Genomic DNA, 19,591 nt, shown 5'->3' with positions numbered 1-19,591 from the left:
AAAAAAAAAAAAAAAAATGAATAAAACGAAATAAACGGGATTATGAACCTTCGATACGCCTTGCAGAGCGACTTATATGAAACGAAATTTTGATTTGCAGATCAAAACCAGCAGCTTTATTAGAAAAATCAAATTCCCAAGCATTTAAAACTCACAAGAACCAAAGGTACAAACCAGCTGAGGAGGAACCACACTATAGAAAGAACTTTCGAACCCAGTGCTATGACAACAATTACTAAGTTTTACAAAGAATTTGGCCAATCGCCAGCATTAATTCGTTTCATAGCGACAATGGTTGTAACTGTGACGTCCAGTATTTATTCGTAAATGATTTCGATCCAACTGAACAGAATTATAAGTTATGAGACCCTCGCCAGGATAGAATATCGGATTTAATAGTCGACTGAATATACCTGACGTAGCTTTCAGGCGGAGAGGAATTATCTAGATTCGAGTTGTTTGATTTTTTCTCCTGCCATTGGAGAAAGAAAAGGCATTTATCAATTTGCAGCCTATACTCATGTGGTGTACGGGTGCGTAATTGACCGGATTGACCGCTTGAAAAAAAATGTGATACGCTTATTGTAATTTGTATCCAATAGCTTCGATGAACTCCGAAGAGCAATTTGAGTTGATCACAAGAGGATTGCAAGAAGTCTTGAATCCTCAGATCATAAAAGATGTTTTAGAAAAGGAAAAGAGACCACTCAAAGTATACTGGGGAACGGCTCCAACAGGTAAACCTCACTGTGGGTATTTCGTTCCTATGGTTAAGTTGGGTCACTTTTTAAAAGCTGGATGTGAAGTAACTGTCTTGGTTGCGGATTTGCATGCTTATTTGGACAACATGAAGGCACCATTAGAAGTTGTTCAACACCGTGCCAAGTACTACGAGATGGTGATAAAGGCCATCTTGAAGTCAATCAACGTCCCAATTGACAAGTTGAAGTTTGTCGTCGGATCATCTTACCAACTCAATGGCGACTACACGATGGATATTTTCAAATTGTCCAATAAGGTTTCTCAAAATGATGCTAAGAGAGCCGGTGCAGACGTCGTAAAACAGGTCGCCAACCCTCTTCTTTCAGGACTCATTTACCCCTTGATGCAAGCTCTCGATGAGCACTACCTCGATGTTGATGCTCAATTCGGAGGAGTGGATCAGAGAAAGATTTTCGTGCTTGCGGAGGAGAACTTGACCGGCATAGGATACAAAAAGAGAGCACACTTGATGAACCCTATGGTGCCTGGTCTAGGGCAAGGTGGTAAGATGAGCGCTTCAGATCCAAACTCCAAGATTGATATCATCGAAGAGCCCAAAGTGGTAAAGAAAAAGATAGGCGCTGCATTTTGTGCCCCTGGCGACGCAGACAATGGTTTAATCGCTTTTGTGCAAAATGTGATTCAGCCAATCCATGAGCTCAAGACCGGAGTTACTGGATCTTTCGAATTTTTCGTCGATAGACCCGAAAAATACGGTGGTCCCATCCAATACGACACTTTGGATTCATTGAAGGAGGCTTTCATCAGCGGCGAGCTTTCTCCTGTCGACTTGAAAACAGGTGTGAGTGACAAGATTAACGAATTGCTCAAGCCCATTAGAGAGGAATATGACTCTAACGTTGAATTCCAGAAGGCTGCTGCAGACGGATATCCCGTTGAGGTGAAAGAGAAAAAGGTCAAGAAAGTCAAAAATAAAGGCAGCAGATACCCAGGTGGTCTGAAGGACGCCACCGTTGCTGACAAAGTTGAATCAACCACAGAAGCTTTGCAAGGTACGGGCTTGAATTGATTAGTAGGCAGAGTGCTTCATTGCGCGCTCGCTGTCTTTCGAGAGCTTACCATAGGAAATAGAATTTTATATACCTGATTGATTTTTATTCATTGGCCCAATCACGTTTCGCATTATACATACATCTTATCCAAAAAATTCAGAGCTGTAGGGTACTCACTAACATATAATGGTATGTTTGTTCAAAAGCCACACAAAGCAACTTCACCAGGATTCTTTTTATAATCATAAGAGTTGAAGACTGCTTATAGGCCCTCCATCATATTTGTCTATTTACTAACTCAAAAGTTGTCAGCATTGATCAAAAGAAACTCGCTCTACGTTGCAACTATCTTCGGAGGAGCTTTTGCTTTCCAAGCTTTCTTCGACTCCGCTGTGACAAGGTGGTACGAAAACCACAACAAGGGCAAGTTGTGGAAAGACGTCAAGACAAAGTTCCTCGAGGGCGGTGACGATGACGAAGACGACGAGTAAGTCCATGTGACCAGCTTAGGGCCCATCACATAGTTTTACATAATAAATTGGCATAGACAGATGAATCGTGAATCATATAATTTAAGTAGAAAGGTCGTCACCAAGCTCAGTTGCTGGGAATGATCGCTCCCCAGCAGGTTTCAGTGGTGACCAGGGAATTGATTTTGAATACTCCTCGGGTAACACAGGGCCGTTTGCTATGATCTCAAAGACCCCAGTAGGCTCCTCCATAGACTCAAGCTCGATATATAGATCCCTCAGGGGAATATTGAGATTCGTTAGGTTCGACGGCAAAACGATGGTGTTGAGCTCAAGCCTAGGATTTAGTTCAGCTTCCATAACCTTGACGAACTTTTTCAAAAACGGGGTAATTTTCGAACTTTTCGCCTTGGAGGGCAGATCATCGGCAAGAAGGGATCGTAAAAGATTTGCGTGTGCTTGATGTCTTGGTTTGATGAAAATTGAAACTGTTTTTGGTGTGTCAAGATTAGCGGGCCTGCCGAAATAGGGAACAGAAAAGACGATTTCTCTCAATGCAACGTTAGCTGTCAAGCGAATTCCTATAGAGCACAGATTTGACTTGCACTGCCAATAGGGTGCTTGTCGTGACAAAGCATTGTTAGCATTAAACCGCAAGCGGTCAGGGGCATTTAGTCCCTGAGAAGTAAGATAATCATACCAGCCGAGAAAAATTGCACGAAAAAAAGGAAAACCTTTTTGCTTTCCATGTTGAGTTGTGAGGAATCCCAATACCCTAGCACCTTTCTCATAGCTCGCGAAATTTGGCTGGCTGTGGCTATCACGAGGTTGATCATAATTCGGCAACTCTGTACTGAAGTCACCCACCTCGAATTCATCGGGGCATAAATCTGCCTTTAAAAGAGGTCCCCCTCTTTGTTGTTTGAGCTCTTGCCGTATAAAGTCGCGTATATCGTGTTCTCCAAAAATTGCGTCGCCCACTTGACCCTTGTCATTTGTCTCTTTTTTATGGGTTTCGAGCTGTTGATAATTGGATAATTCTTCCTTAGTAATATTGCGAATAAAATCATGGAACTCCGTGGTGTATCTAATTTTATGGTCTTTCATGAACACTGGAACAAACCTGGTGATATATCGAGAGATGGATCGTAAGACAAAGTCATCGAGAGCATCGCCCTCCAATCTTAAAGATGTGAGAGTTTTGTCTCTTTGCTTATAATCGTTTTGTGGCAAGACGTTATCCGGATTATCGTCCAGTGGTTCATTTGGGATATTTTCGTGCAGTGGGACTCTTTCAACAATGAGATCAGTTTGTTTATCCTGGACAAGCTGTCTATTGGATTTTTCAAGCTCGTCGAGTTCACGGGAGAGAGCCTCAAGCCTTGAAAACTTCTCCTCTATGGCGTCGATCTGCCGCATATGCTCATAGGATTGAAACAGTCCATTGAAGTAATATAGTATGACAACAGCAATTCCGATGATCAAGCCCACTGAATTCAAAAGCAGAAGCTTGCTATTTTTCTGTGATACTCTGCGAGTCAGCACCTGGTTCTCATTTGACCCATCTTCGAAAATGTCCGTTTCTAAGATGTTGGTACCGCCAACGTCATACTCAAGGTATTGATCAAAAGCACGATTAAAAAGTTCCGGATTCTTCATCTTATCCCGGGAGTAATCAGCTTGTAGGATACTTAAGATGCGTTTATCATATGTGTTTCGATGCAAAGGCCGTGCCGGGCCAACATTACTGTACGGATGGATTGAAGCATCGTCATCTGTGGGATCAATGATTTGGGGTAGACTTGAAATTGATGTCATATCTCTGAAACAAGTCTTGATGTACTGCTGACTGATTCAGTTTTGTGAGTGGGCGTTACGCATATGTCAAAGTGTATTCGCGTGCATCAAATGTTTGGTTTTGCTGCGATGCACGCGTTGAACTCGATCCTGTTATACGGGCTGCACGATTATTGGGGCAAATATTCTCAGACGCACAAATGCTCAAAGTCGCTTTAAAAACGATAATTTTTTTTTTTTGTTTGATTCATAATAAATGTGACTAAATTGTAGGCCAAGGATTTTATGAGTTGTACGAATGCTTTTTGTATGAACGCGCAACACCTTTGTATATTTCATATAAAGTTACGTCAAATTTGCACTAACATTTATTACCAATCGAAAAAAATCGAAAACCTTACTCGCTTTTTCCTAAAACTTTCCTAAAACCATGAGAAACAATTAAAAAAGTGACATACATTATTTGAAGATAAATGGGTAGTTTTGCATTCTAAAGGGGCAAACACTAATGGAGCTTTCCCGTCAGTGATAATGCTTCCTGCTTTATAAAAACTCAAAGAAACAGCTTCAAAAATGCTACATTGTGACCAACGAATCCACCAATATAAGCGCCCGTAAGTATCGTTAAGGGCCACTGCTGCCATGGTCTGTCCCAATCGAGGGGGATAGGGATCACACCTATCCAGGCACCAACTAACGTGAAAAACGAGGAGCAGAGCACGGAGTTCGACAATATCTGAGAGTATATATTGTCAATGCTGAAAAACTTACGCAATTGATCGTGCTCAAGCCTGAAAAGTACCAAGACAGGTTGAATAACCAACAACGAAAGGTGAATTGAGAGAACGTAGGTCTCCAGAACAAGCATCGAAAGTGGTGCACCCATTAAAATGACGATGCAAAACACAACATTGGCAAGTAGAAGGGATGCAACCGTAGCAGTTATGACAACAAGTGGCCCGTTTTCTTTTATGGTTCTTCCTTGATGAGCATTTGAGCTCAGATGCATCAAGAGAAATCCGTAGATACACTGTGCAATGACTAGAATGGATATCCCTGCTCCCATGACGCCAAGGGGATTCAGTGTCAATCCTCTTGAAAACAATGCATGTATGATGAGAAGATAGTGTGCTGGATTTGGCCAAAGTAGATTCTTAACTGCTGGAACCGTGATCTCTTGAGAGTTATTTATCTCATCTGTCGGCTCACCAACGGAGGCAGAAAAGGAAACGCTCTTAGCCTTTCTCGAGGCCGCTTTGGTATCTTTCTTATCGTCAAGTTCCATCTGTGATATGATATTAATATGGTAGCGCGAGGCATTTCAAGAGCATGATTTTGTCACGTGTATTAAGACAGAACTACTATAGAATATTAAGAACATTTTCCATCTCGACCAAATCTTTCCATAGCTCCACCTCAGCATGTGAGCCAATCTTTTGCACCAAGGTCTGCTTTCTATCATCATTCAATTTTGCGTAGCGCCGGATCAACTCACAGTCTAAAAGTGGCCGCGAAGTTCCATCAGTTACACTTCGATTTCCTAGGCGATTCAGTTTGGGATTCAATCCACAAGGGTGAAACTCCTTATCTATCAATTGTTGTTGCAAAATGTATAGTCTTCGGTAGATCGCTTCGTCGACGGGAAAGACTGTGAAAAATGCACCCTCTGCAGTTGAGGCAATAGTTTGGAAGGCTTGCCTTTCACTTGAGACTGACTGGTTGAACTGTTCGAACTTTGGAATACTTTTCATGCAAGATACAGAGAAGTTGGTGTTGAACGTCGCCTTGTGAAGAAGTCTTTGACCATTGGACGACGCAGGATCTTCTGGGTTGTATTGTAAAGTGTGCAATATACCGCCACTGTCTGCAATCACAACTTGAAGGTCACCATCTTTCACAATAAAATCTGCACATGCAACATCATGGCCATGAACGTCCTTACTCAACATGAGCATTCTAAACGGCTCAGCATCAAAACCAGCTAACCAAACACTTTTAAGCGTATCTCCAAGAAGCACAAAATTTCCAAATGACTTCGTCTCTGTCACATACACTGCAGTATCGAGAAAAGCGACGGGAACTGCGCTGTTATCCTTGATATCCCGGACAATGATTTTTTGGCCCTGTGCAATGAGAAAACGGCCAGTAACATCACATAACGAAGTAACAGCACCACGGATGTCTTCGTGGGTAAACTCCTTGAATTTGTGGTTAGTTTCCGGCCTACCAGGCTCAGGAATGATGTCAATGATTTCTAAAAGTTTATAAGCACCATTGGCCACAAGATCCTCCGTAGTGTATTTGCCGGTACCAACGAGAACGAATTCTTTTCTGTTTTTGTAATGCTTCACGGAACTGCCAACATCTAAAGGCATCGTCTTGAGGTGCAAGGCAACTTCATTTTCTTCTAATTCGATGGAATCAATGAAGCTCCAATTCTTTGGTGACAAAAGTTTTATCAGTCCTTTGTAGGATACCTCTCGTGGCTTGTTAGGTTTTAAGCCAAATATGGGATTTCCCTCAAAATCGACGCAATTATAAGGAATATTCTGAAGTGTGGCCAAGACGAAGGTGTCCGATCCCTCATGGTAGGCTATCGACTTGACGGTTTCTCCAACCTTGACACGTCTCATTGGGAGTCTATTCTCATAGTTGAACACTTTAGGAATCTCAACAATTCTGGCATTCTTTTTCGTGTCGAGATAGATGAGGGCATTCTGAAGTTTGTCGTCACTAAAGGGGACGAACGACACGATCGGAATATTCAGGAACTTGAAGACTCTTACACTTGCTTTCCTACCTTTGACGATAAAATATGGCACAATTCCCGTGACAAGAATGCAAGTGAAACCACTTATGTTTGGGAAAAATACCAACCTTCTTTCGATCGAGGTACCTTCTGGATATGCATTGTGTGGTGCACCAGTGATGGGGGTTTCCATATCTTTGAGAAATTTGTAGTTTTCTCCATCGAAGAAAAGTTTGTAACATATTATTTCACCACCGACCGTCAAAATGGTGAGGTATTCTTCTTTGCTTGTTTCATCACCCAAATCATTGAGAACAACTTGCTTGATAACTGGGTCGGGCTCACCTGCATTGATATCGAAGAAACCAAGAGAAAGCAAATCACTAAATTTGTTGACCGAGTTCAATTGAAAGCACTTTTCATTATGGAATCTGTTGAAGACGACAATTCTGTTGTCACCAGTAACAACGAGAAAAATTTTGGACTTGGGATCATCCTTGCCTCCTTCCTTCAGTGTTTGTTCACCGTCTCGGCGACGCTTTTGACCCCTATTAGTGAGAAGTGAAAGGTCTTTAGTCACAGCGTTGAGAACCCTAGAATTGGTGATGTATCCCGTAGTTATGAGAACGTCATCCAATAACTTTGGTAAAGGAATCCTTGTGAAAGACTTGCTATATGTATTGATTGTGAAAATCAACAACTCTCCTGTGGAGAGAAATAGCATTAGAAAGCCATCATCGAACACACTTGTTATGATATCTGCATCTGAAAATTCCTGTAGTTGTTCGTCCAATGTAACGATCCTTTTAAACTTATTGTTGAATAATATTACATGCTTCGGAGTCACTTGAAGTATGAAGTTTCCATTATTCAATTCATGCATTGCCACCGTGAGCTCGTCATGAATAAATTGCTTTGCCGGCAAACGAGCATAAGATTGTGTGATATCAAAAATTTCTGACTTATTGTTAGGATCGTCAGAAGTTATGAGATACTTGTTGTTGAGAGTCCAAAGACGATTAAGCTGAGAAAACGTAAGTGACGTTTTAATTTCAGGTTGCACGGTCGGGGTGAAAATGTTCACATGACCAGATTCGTTAAGACCACCGGTAGAAAAAATGGATATCAGATTGTAATTCGGATTTGGCAAATTGGTGACGTACCGCTCTCTGCTGTAATTGCCTAGCGTAAAATTGGAGATGGGACCATTGTTGGAAAGTGAATCGTACTGTTTGAGCTCCAACCTTCCCCTCTTTGACCCATTGGTTGCTTTGCTATCCTCCAAGTCATCATAAAAATCGTCATCATCATCGTTAGCACCTTTGACATTATCATTCGCTTCAACGGACGTAGACATGTCTGACGAACTAATCCTAACCAATGCCGCATCGCACGCATTGCTTGCAAAGAATAACAAATCATCATCCAACAAGGCAATTTCGCCGGGGAGCTGATGTATCCATTGCGAGAATGATTCAGACTCAAAAGCCTCAACCACCATTCGTTTGATGGTCTTACCATCCATATCAAATGTCACGCAATAGCTTTGGCCATTCTTTAGAAGCATGAGAAGTTTTGTCTCGTTTGGAATCTTGACAAATACACAATTTTCTAGTTTAAGATTGAATGACAGTTGATCTGTGAAGGCACGCAGCGTGTTTGTGATGTCTGCGAGGTACTCGTTTAAAGCGATTCGACGTAGAATTCCACCACCATCAACATGAATTATTTCGTTGCTTCCAGCTAGCAAACTGCCATGAATTGGTCCCGGGACAGGATAAATTCTGTCTATGTCATAAGGCAAATTCTCAACCTTCAAAACGGTTGTTGCAGACTGTGCTCGCAAATTGAGAGATAAAACAGTGAATTGAACGTTATCCTTTTGAACCGGTAGAAGACCAGTCCATGTTCGTTTCGTTTGGGAAAGGATTGCGATAGTCGGTCTTCTATAATTACCCAAGAATTGCAAATCAATAATTTCTCCAATGCTGCTATCCAATGAATTGACCTCTAGCACTAAACTTTCTTCAAATAAGGAGATATTTCTGGCCCTTGGACCAAGCGGATCAACCAGGGGAACAAGTGGAGCTCGTTCATCCTTGCTTGCGTTTGGAGAAGTTGGTTCAATTTGCTCTTTTTTCTCACCATCGTTGTTTACTTCGGCTTCATTATCATCTATATTTTCATCGCCAATGTCATCATCATCGTCATCATCGTCTTCATCTTCAACTTGGTGGAAGGGTAAAAAGATGAGCACATTGGCTTGACGCAAGCAGGCCATGGCATTTGAATTTGGATCGACGATGAGCTGAGAGCTTTTGTTTTGCTGATATGCGGTTTCCTCCATCAAATGTTCATAGAAATGCAATGAGACTGTTTGAATGGTATGTTTTGATGCATCCCATTTTATGCAAGAGAATTTAGCACTCTCGGTAGACACTAAAAGATAGTCAAGGTTCGGCGACTCCAAAGTACGGATCGGCTTCAAGTCAGTAACCTTTCCCTGTAAACGGTATTGCAGCACCAAGCTCAATTGGTGGCTCTCTTTTGATTTATCAGACGTTTCACTTGAGATTTGGAACACTTGTAGAACCGACGTCTTGGCCACAATAAGATGTTTTCTTGTCGGTGAGATAAAATTGCAGCCAACACAGTGAGTCACCGTTGTCGGCTCTATTATCACATCGTATGCATTCATCTAGATGGTGATGCTAAAATGTCGATGGAAATGTAGGTGAGTTTTAGTGCAGCGCACCTGTACACCCAGCTTCTACGGTTCGCGTGTGGTAAATATGATGCTCATTATTGTATTTCTTTAACAGACTACTGTACATATATCCTTAACGAAAGAAAAGGTTCCGTGGTGAACCTGGTAAAAAAGAAGGGAAATCTCACATAAGTGCGAGAACGATTGGAACGAGGCCGAAAACCACAGGAGCAGCTTGGGCAGCAGCACCTTCATATGTGGAAACGAGAGGAGTAGTGCTCTGCACCACAGAGGCAACAGAGGAGCTCTTAGAGTATTGAGTCACAATGTTGTTGGTGATGACATTCACCGTTCCAGAAGGTGCTGGAGAGCTGGTTTCGTGGTCCTCGGACTTGGTGATGGTGATGTACTCAGTCTCAGACGAGGTGATCTCCTTCACAGGTTCCGAAGGCTGCTCACTGGTGGAAGACTCAATTGGGCAGTAAGTGGTGTAGATGCTCTCCACACCGTGAATGGTTGTGGTCAACTCGGTCACACCGGTAGTAACGGCTGAGGATTGACACACTTCTTCCGAACAGACTGTGACAGTGGCGACGGTAGTAGACTGAATAGTCTTCTTTGGCTTGACAGACAGCTCAGAGCTAATTGGGCAGTAGGTGGTGTAAATGGTTTCAACGCCCTTAATCGTGGAGGTCACAACAGTCAAGCCGGTGGTAACAGCAGTAGGCTTGCACTTGTTGTCAGAGCAGGAGGTGATGATCACGACAGTGGTGCCAATCTCCGACTCAGTGACGACAGACTCTGGAGCCTGAGTAGTTGTGGCTGCAGCAGAAGCCTCAGTCCCTTCAGTGGATGTCACAGGGACGTGAGTCAAGTAAGTCGTCAAAATACCATCGATGGTGTCGGTGGTGGTGACCCAGGTTTCCAAACCGGTGGTAGTGTAGCAAGAGCCACCGTTGCAGACGACCCTGTCAGTGGTGAAGATGCTGTCATTGGTGACAACATCGGTTTCGTAAATGACTTCCTCGGAGCTGGAGGAGGGAAGCTGGGTGGACTCAAGGTCGGAAGTTGATTCAGCTTCTGGTGCAACATGCGTCACAGGCGTAGTATCATTGGAGAACTTAAACGTGGAAGGTCCCAAAGAACATGAGCTAGACACGATGGTCGAGGTCAAGGTAGGAAGGTCCGCAAGAGCAACCGAGGCAAGGGAAGCAAGCGTGGCTAACTGAGTAGACTTCATCAGAACTTTGGTGTTTTTTGTGTATCGAGAAAAAAGAAGAATAGGAGCATGAAAGTACGACAAAAGCCCCAAATATATTGGCCTCAGCCACGGCAGCTTGCCAATGACTTCTGCAAGCTCAAAAGCTGGTGTCACTCCAATTCGGCATATGTGCAAGCAAAATCGCTTGATAAATCGCCAAAGCGCTCGAAGCAGTTTCGCAGCCAGCACGCGAAACGGTTGTCTTAGCGAAGAACAATGGAAATATGTACATTGTGTGCAGGAAAGAAGAGCTGGTGCGCCAGATTTGTCTAAGCCAGCACGAAGGTCTGATGTACTCCGAGAACGATCGTAGAAATCAGGATGCGTGATCAGAATCAGTCATTGAGATCAGTGATCTGCTGAAATGATCCAGTAAAAATATTCTGTTTGCCGCACCTTGAATGCGCAAAAGCTCTGTCAATATGTAAGTAATTAGACCAATTATGGTCTCTTCATCTTGTAAGCTTGGCGTTGAGGTCAAAATGAGCTTTGGGAGGGCGGTTGTAGATGACCACTGTTTGGGAACTCCGGTATACGCCATTCTGCCTTCAATGGCCCCACCCCAACGGTACCAAGCCATTTCCTATTGTGTCGACTTATCGCACTAACCAGCCGTGCAGCTGCAAAAAAATGTGGGAACAGGCCTGATTTGGAAAACCAACGCCAACAATTTTCTCTGTCATTTAGGAGGCTTAAACACATCTCGCTTGAATTACGGTGAACCCTGGAATTGACACAAGCTCGCTTGAAGCCGAATTCGCGCGAATGCTGTAAGCGTGATGACTCGGCGATTGATTTCTCATACATTCTATCCATGAGGCAATTCATACTATGGCTACTCTGGATTCACCTCGCTTGCTCTAAGATCGCAGAATTCAGTTCCATTGATGAGATCTTGGAATCCCATTACACATTGCTTTATTTCTATACGCCTGGTTGCGTATACTGTAATGGGTTCGACGCAGACTTTGTCTACTTGAATGAGATTTATGACCACAATGACGACCTCACGTTTGCAAAGATCAATGGGCATAGAGAGAAACAGCTCGCGGAGCTATTCGGAGTAACCAGCTATCCCACTATTAAGCTATACGATGCCCATCAAAAGAAGATCGCACACTTCCGGGAGACAAGGACGCTTCCTAATCTTGAGAAATTCATAGCGGAGTTTTCCCAGGCCACACCTAACGAAGCTACTATTGAATTGCCATTTGAGGTCTTGAGCTCTGCAGATCAGCTTGACCAATTGCTTCTCAAACAAGACAACATTCTAATAGCAATTGTCTCCAAATCGAGCCCTGAATGGCTGAACTATTACTACCCCAACCATTTTTACCTGCAAGTGGCCCAACTGCACCCCAATATAACCTTTAGTGTGGTCTTTGCGGATGAGACCGGTGGTGACATATTGGAGCGGTACGCAGTAAGCAACTTTCCGTCCTTGATTTTAATCTCGGAGAGCGGCCTCAAAACGTTTAATTCGTTTTCAACTAACGCCTTAACGAACAATAACCTCGAGGAGGGGGACTTGAACGATATCTTGAAAAACACCAAAGAGAGGCAAGATATCCATTTTTTCAAATCTCTCGAGGACCTCGAAGCTCACGTATCTTCCGGGAGCTATGAAGGTCACAAGCAGATCAAACCAGGTATGAATGTGGGCAAGTTGACCCGAGAGAGTGTAGATGTGGACCTGGAGTATGAGGAGCTTCTTCGCCACATAGAGCTATAACATACAATAAAATACGCAATAGTGGATAGTCGCGAATATGTCGCTACTGCATTGACCATATATTTTTTTTTACAATTTTTGTAAGCTGTTTTGACCTCTAGACTCCATAGGTTTCAGCCTCTTCCTGCAGGCCGACAATAACAAGTAAGCTTTGAGAAACAGCGACAGCATTTTGAATTGTCGATACGTTATTGGGATAGAGATAAATTGTGATGAATATTTTCCGGTTCGTTGCAGACCTTCTGCATTTAGCAAGTATACTCATCTTGTTATACTCCATTGAGAAGAATAGGTCAGTGAATGGTTTGTCCTTGAAAACTCAACTCTTATACGTGTTGGTGTTTGTCACCCGTTACTTGGATTTGTTCACCTCTTACATTTCCTTGTATAACACGCTCATGAAGATCTTTTTCATTGCCTCATCCTGTTATGTTGTATACCTCATGTCAGTGAAGTACGCCAAGTCCATTCGGGAGAATATTGACACCTTCCCAGCCAGATACATCATTGGAGCCGCTGCTATTTTATCCTTTATTTTCACGCACAAATACACTTTCAAAGAAGTACTTTGGTCGTTTTCTTTATGGATAGAAGCTGGTGCAATTCTTCCGCAACTCTTCATGTTGCAAAGAACTGGTTCCGCTGAAAACATTACTACGCATTATATCTTTGCTTTGGGGCTTTACAGAGCTTTATACATCCCTAACTGGATTTACAGATTCTTCACGGAGCTGCATTTTGACTACATTGCCTTCCTTGCTGGTGTCGTTCAAACACTTGTTTATTCCGACTTCTTCTACATATACTACACTAAAGTCATGCAAGGAAAGAGCTTTGAATTGCCAGTTTGAAATTTGATATGATTCTTTATAGATGAAGTGATCCATGAATGCGGCAGACATGATTAGTCACGCTTCAATGGGAAGTACTCTTTCCTGACGCCCTCTTTTGTCACAATAAAAATTTCCAAGCCATCACCAACGTAAATATGTCTCTCAGTTGCCGAAGTAAAGGCGTCCTTGACCAACTTTAAGACCTCTTCTAAACTCAAATACCTCAAAGGCTTCTTCTCTTTGCCATCAGTTCCAGGGACATACTGGTTCTTAAAATTGACCTGATTATCAAGGAATGGCATTATCAAGGATGCAGCGGCGCCACCAGCTCTGCACTGCTCCCTTTCATAAGAGCCGACTGGATCATATGAGTACACGGCACCTTTGCCTTCCTCATCCAATCCAGCAATCAAAGTACTCACATAGTATGGGAAGAATCTCTTTCCGTATAATAGATGCTGAATAAATCTTGCGGCAGATTTGATTGTCAATTTCTTGTTGTTGTTGTCGAACTTGTACCACTTGTACTGAGTCTTGAACCTGTCAATCAAGGCAGAACCGTCAGCAGCGAAACCATTGGCTGTCATAACAATATCATCGCCCACGTCAAAGATTTTGGGTTCATAACGAGAATCAATAGAGTAGCCTGAAACGATACGAGTGTCTCCAGCCAATACCGCAAAATCCTCGCCAGCAATCCCTAGGACAGTTCCTCCGTTATCGGAGTATGGGTTAAATCTATGCTCAATAGGTACAGAGACCTTCTCTGCACTGTATTCAGAGGCAATTGTGGACATTTGTTGTTTAAAACTTCGAGATCTAGTAGACACCAAAGTAGTACTGATATTGGTGCTCGCCACCACCCGTACATCTCTAATGTACATGGCGGACACCACTGGTTCAGCAAATACATAAAGAAACGTAGAGGAAGTAAAAATTGAGAATTCTTGAAATTCGAAATGAAGTCGATTGAGTAGTATCTTTTGTTGGTGAAAATTTTGAGCCTTTGAAGTGATGTGGGAACGAGCTCTGCTACCAACGGTCAGTTTACGCAGACGTTTTGACTATTTAGAAGAACGTTGAGTCGAGAATTCAGTCAACGACCCACCAACAGAAGAAAAAAAAGGTCCAATTGTGGTGTTCACCCTCATTAGATGATGTGAATCCTGTGGTACATCTAGATACTTTAGCCATGCGACCGCTGAAAAATATGGAACGCTCGTGTGTTAGAATAATTTATTTTTAGCTGTTTGTTCATTCAAGAAGAAGGAGCTTAGTGAAGGCAAAATGGAGATATAAACATTATTTGAAAGTATCAAATCACTTAAAAAGGTGATCAGTTTCGAGAATTTGGAGGCGCGGGAGCACAGTGGGAGACCATGTGTGACATAAAGGTTAGAAGCAGAATTGCCCTCGAAATTTTCATATAGCTTGCTTCAAAGTAGATGAATATAGGAGTAAAAGCCAATGTTGATGGCCTAAACTTTGGTGTTCACTAGCAACTCGGCACGCGGACTTTGCAGCCAAAAGCAGATCAGGGGTTGCAGAGCAAGAGAATATATAAATGACGTACTCGACTGTCTACGGTATATAAATGGCACACAAGACATCAAGAGGTAGAGAGAAGTTGATTGTTCAATGAGTCGGCCAAGGAGTATTTCTTGAATCTTTGTTAGTAGAATGCGTTATGAGCATGTGAAAATGAGATCGAAATAGTTAGATGGTAGCCTATTTGAATGAGGATAAGTCCAAAAGCTGTTCTAGAAAATAAAAGTAAAGAGAAATGATTTAACTGACCCGATTTTTCAATTCAGTCGCTAATGGGCAATGCTAGAATCTGTTATCATAAAATAAGATAAGGGACCATCGCCTGCACCGGGGCCGCATTGAGACACAATCTCCTATCGCAAGATGTATTTAATCAAGAGAATCTGACCAAATCGTGATATCCTGCTTTTTTTGCAAAAATCGACTTCTGAGCAGGTTGAGTGAAACATGGCCGAGGATGACGCTCATTTATTCGTTCTTGTACATGGACTCTGGGGTAGTCCCACCCATATGCTGACGGTGGAAAAGGCAATCAAACACTCACTAAAGGACGTTTCGAAAGAAAGAATTGTCACTTTGAAGCCACTGTCGTTTCGTTTCTGGAAAACTTATGACGGTATTTCAAGATGTGCCGAGAAAGTCATTGCGGAAATTCTTTACGAGATGGAAATCTTGAAGCAAAAGGAAGGCTGCAACGTTACGAAGATCAGTATAGTTGGCTATTCTTTGGGTGGCTTGATCTCGAGAAACGTGGTCGGCAAGCTCTACGAGATGGGATTCTTTGATACAGTTAAACCAGTTGTCTTCTGTACGTTCGCTACACCCCACGTAGGGGTCCACTTTTTCAGAGATCATATCTTCGATAAGGTAGCAAACGTTGTCGGGAAATTCATTTTGGGTGTCACTGGCTTCCAACTATTCATAGCAGATCGAGATCCTTTATTGGTTGAGATGAGCAAACCCGGCACTATTTACTTCAAAGGTTTGGAGTGTTTTGAAAAGCGGTTGCTATTGGCCAACATCAAGAACGACAGAAGCGTGGCATTTTACACAAGCTTCATTACTGAACATTCACCATTCGATCATTGGGATAAGCTTAAGGTCAAATACTTTAAGGACCTACCAACCTCCAAAATCGGAGGCGTTTTGGTGAGGCCAAAGTTTGTCGACTTGGAGAGATCATGCAGAGTTGAGACACTGGGCAAACCGCCAGACAATAATCAAGAGGCAACTTCATTTGTCAGACGCAACAAGCTCGTCCGGTATTCTGTCATAATAGTTGCTGCCTCCATACTCATTCCCTTTTATATCCCTGTCATCCTTTGCTTGTCGCTGGTTGTGTCCTTGTATACCTTGATTAAAGTCAAGTTCCTGAGTGGACCCGACATTTTGAGCCACTGGAAAGAAGTTCGAAGCTCTGTATTTGGTGATGGCGAGGTCAATGCCGAAAATGCACAGCGTGGTGAAGAGAGAAGAAAAGAGCGTCATGAACTAGCAAAACACGAGTCCTTCAAGGGCGACACATCCTCCTTTACTGAGAATGGTATGGAGAACGTTTTGTACGCTGAAAGCAGGCTCCATGGGAAGCAATCGGATGTTTACAAACAGGAGGGTTCGAGCGAAGACTTGGGAAAGGGCGATATCCAGTCTCTGAGTGAGGAAACGCAAATATCTCCGGTCGAGTCGGATCTTTCGGATTCAGACAAGAGGTCAGCTACCTCATACCTTGCATCCTTCTTGAAAAGAAAGAATCCTGTTGATATAGATGCTGCCATTAATGATTCAATCATGAAGACGCATGCAGCCAAACTCTCCGTCACAGACTATTCACAATTCCCTCTATTTACGGAGGATACCAAACTAGCCATTTCGGAACATCAAAAAGAAATAATTGAAAACCTCAATCAGCTTTCTTGGGAAAAGATCGCTGTGTATCATGACCTGTTCAACGCACACGATGGAATCGTTGCTAGGAGAGGCGAAAAGACAAATCCCAAAGGCACCTCAACAGTGTACCTATGGGTCTCAATAATTAGAAATCACTTGAGTGCCCTTTAAATAATTGACTCAAATTATCTATGCATAATATAATAAATAGATCTTATGCTATTTTTTTGCCGCCCATGTAATCTGTATAGTCTCGGCTAAGCAACCTTCGCACATCAACAATAAACTACGCACATCAACATACTTTAGCCAATTACTACCGTCCGTTCGTTGCGATGAGACAATGCATGCTTAAATGGAGAGGTTTAGGACTTGGGAGAAGTCTGTTGTGGCACCAACGGTCACCCTTTGCTACTCCAATCAGACCTTCCCTTATCAAGCCATGCCCACTGATTAGACAGTACTCTCATGGCAAGCATAGTCATCAACACCAAGGGCACCATGAACAAGCCCAGGGAAACAAATACAGCATTACATTTGCATTGTCAGCCTCAATGGCGGTTCTCGTATGGAAATCGCCCATTTTGAATGAGGTGTATCCGGTCGATACAAGCATACATAGTCTAAAGCCCATAGAGACAGCTGACACCTTCGAAAACGGTCTTTATGCGGCCTCTCAGAAAGAAGAACAGGACATGTTTGACGATTATAGAAGAGAGCGAACCTCGAAAGGTCCATTTATCGCTAGAGTGTTCTTCCGCCTACAGTTTGTCGTCATTGACTACATTATAGATCCGTTGAAAACTATTATAAGGTTCGTGGAACTCACATCGATATTTATGCCAGTGCTCCTTGCATCACCTATCTGCTGGTTTGGAAAGAAAGATAGAAAGACAGGCACTTATGTCAGAAGCGGAGCCAGGCTTTGGTTCAGATACTTAAGATGGGCCTCTGAAGCTGCTGGTGCCTCTTTCATCAAATTGGGTCAATGGGCTGCCTCGAGAACTGATATCTTTCCAAAGGAGATGTGCGAGGAGCTCTCCAACCTCCATTCCAACGCAAAGGCTCATTCGTTATCTGAGACCAAGAAGATATTGAGCAAGAGCTTTGGCATGCCATTCGAGGAAATTTTTGAAGAGTTCAGGGAGAAGCCATTGGGAGTCGGTGCTATTGCGCAAGTTTATCTCGCCAAGTTGTCAGACAAGGCTATTCAGCGTGCCAAAAAGGAAAACGATACCACCGTTCAGCTTTCGCTTGACCCAGCTGCTCACGAGCACCAGCAATTCCTCGATAAAGTTATTGTTACGGAGCCAAGCAGCTTCATCACGAAGAAGCAGGAAGTGGCCATAAAGGTCTTGCACCCCAACGTGGAAGTGAAGATCAACCGTGACTTAAAGATCATGAGTTTCTTCGCTTCTGTGATCAACGCTATTCCCACAATGGAGTGGCTCTCTCTTCCTGACGAAGTGGAGCAATTTTCCGTATTGATGAGGTTACAATTGGATTTGAGAATCGAGGCTCTCAATCTAGCAAAATTCAGACACAATTTCAAAAACCGTTTGGACATTCACTTTCCCAAGCCCTTCTTGAACTTTAGCACAAGAGATGTTCTTGTGGAAGAGTATATTGATGCTATCCCATTAAGCAAGATGCTTGACCTCAAGGAGAACTTCGGAAAAAACCTCTCCAAGGAGATTAGTGACAAAGGTCTCGATGCATTTTTACAGATGCTCATCTTGGATAATTTTGTTCATGCCGATCTTCATCCAGGCAACATGCTTATCAGGTTCTACAAGAATAAGTTGTATCGCCACGAAAAGGAGTATAAGATTGTGAAAACCAGTAACGAAGAGGAGACCAATCGGATCACGGAAGATCTTCTTGCATTGGGCGATGATAGACAGGCGTGGGTGAAGAGGCTTGAAGAACTCTATGACCTGGGATACCATGCAGAGATTTGCTTCCTTGACGTTGGTCTCATTACCGAATTGAATCACACTGATCGTGTCAATTTTATTGACTTGTTCAAAGCATTGTCCGAGTTCGATGGTTACCTCGCCGGCGAGTTGATGGTGGAACGTTCGAGGACACCAGAAACTGCCATCAACAAGGAAATCTTTGCTTTGAAAGTCGAGAAGTTGGTTGACCGCATGAAACAAAGAACGTTTGCTTTGGGTAACATTAGCATCGGCGATCTCTTAGACCAGGTGCTTGGAATGGTGCGCTCGCATCACGTCAGAATGGAGGGAGACTTTATCACCGTCATCGTGGCTATTCTACTTTTGGAGGGTATCGGAAGACAACTTGACCCTAAACTAGATTTATTTGCAAGGTTCGTATACGCCTTTGTTTTTGGGTTCCCTACGGAGAACACCTTGCCATTTTTGGCACAATGAAAAAACACCTAATGATTATAATGACAAACATACTAACTATGCAGCTCTTTGCCCGTTCTCAGAAAACTCGGAGCCCTGAAAGAAGGAAGAGAGATTATGAGAGACGAAGATACTTCCAGCATGATCAAAGTGTGGCTTGCACTTGAAGTCAGACAATTCATCCACGCCTCAATTCAAGATGTACGTATTTTTCAGACTATTCACAACGAAAACAAAACACTAACCAACAGATTCATGCCCTCGTGAAGGCGGACATGCTTTCTCCGAATGCATAGAGAAAGTGCCATGCTGCAAGAAACCGTTGAGCGGTCCTAGTTTGCAGGAACCGCAAATTGAGCTCGGCGATGAGTGTATCTTAGCACCGAATTCATGCGCACATTCCCGCAGATTAGTTATATAAGTACTCCTCCTTAAATCTCAGATTCTTTTTCTTCGC

The 19,591-nt window shown here is 42.9% G+C and overlaps 6 protein-coding genes across 6 annotated transcripts; 4 read left to right on the top strand and 2 right to left on the bottom strand.

Moving 5' to 3' along the window:
* Window positions 1–607: 607 nt before the first annotated feature.
* Window positions 608–2,266, top strand: TYS1 (tyrosine--tRNA ligase; the record flags this gene model as incomplete). The annotated part of the gene is made up of 2 exons (XM_024858070.1): window positions 608–1,775; window positions 2,025–2,266. 2 exons carry the CDS (start codon window positions 608–610, stop codon window positions 2,264–2,266), a joined length of 1,410 nt encoding a protein of 469 aa, XP_024713996.1.
* Window positions 2,267–2,347: 81 nt separating this feature from the next.
* On the bottom strand, window positions 2,348–10,738 carry C7M61_002702 (cleavage/polyadenylation factor CFT1; the record flags this gene model as incomplete). The annotated part of the gene is made up of 5 exons (XM_024858069.1): window positions 2,348–2,582; window positions 3,093–3,924; window positions 4,721–5,327; window positions 5,692–9,412; window positions 9,687–10,738. 5 exons carry the CDS (start codon window positions 10,736–10,738, stop codon window positions 2,348–2,350), a joined length of 6,447 nt encoding a protein of 2,148 aa, XP_024713995.1.
* Window positions 10,739–11,573: 835 nt separating this feature from the next.
* On the top strand, window positions 11,574–12,491 carry C7M61_002701 (uncharacterized protein; the record flags this gene model as incomplete). Its single annotated transcript, XM_024858068.1, has 1 exon — window positions 11,574–12,491. The coding sequence occupies one exon, from the start codon at window positions 11,574–11,576 to the stop codon at window positions 12,489–12,491; it is 918 nt and encodes a 305-aa protein (XP_024713994.1).
* A 212-nt stretch (window positions 12,492–12,703) lies between these two features.
* C7M61_002700 (uncharacterized protein) lies at window positions 12,704–13,342 on the top strand (the record flags this gene model as incomplete). The annotated part of the gene is made up of 1 exon (XM_024858067.1): window positions 12,704–13,342. One exon carries the CDS (start codon window positions 12,704–12,706, stop codon window positions 13,340–13,342), a length of 639 nt encoding a protein of 212 aa, XP_024713993.1.
* Window positions 13,343–13,395: 53 nt separating this feature from the next.
* Window positions 13,396–14,121, bottom strand: C7M61_002699 (proteasome core particle subunit beta 6; the record flags this gene model as incomplete). The annotated part of the gene is made up of 1 exon (XM_024858066.1): window positions 13,396–14,121. One exon carries the CDS (start codon window positions 14,119–14,121, stop codon window positions 13,396–13,398), a length of 726 nt encoding a protein of 241 aa, XP_024713992.1.
* A 1,198-nt stretch (window positions 14,122–15,319) lies between these two features.
* C7M61_002698 (uncharacterized protein) lies at window positions 15,320–19,155 on the top strand (the record flags this gene model as incomplete). The annotated part of the gene is made up of 2 exons (XM_024858065.1): window positions 15,320–16,884; window positions 17,382–19,155. 2 exons carry the CDS (start codon window positions 15,320–15,322, stop codon window positions 19,153–19,155), a joined length of 3,339 nt encoding a protein of 1,112 aa, XP_024713991.1.
* Between the last annotated feature and the right edge of the window lie 436 nt (window positions 19,156–19,591).

Source organism: Candidozyma pseudohaemuli (assembly GCF_003013735.1).
Source record: "Candidozyma pseudohaemuli strain B12108 chromosome Unknown scaffold00005, whole genome shotgun sequence".
Classification (NCBI taxonomy): Eukaryota; Fungi; Ascomycota; class Pichiomycetes; order Serinales; family Metschnikowiaceae; genus Candidozyma; species Candidozyma pseudohaemuli.
This window is presented reverse-complemented; position numbering and strand designations above follow the sequence as displayed.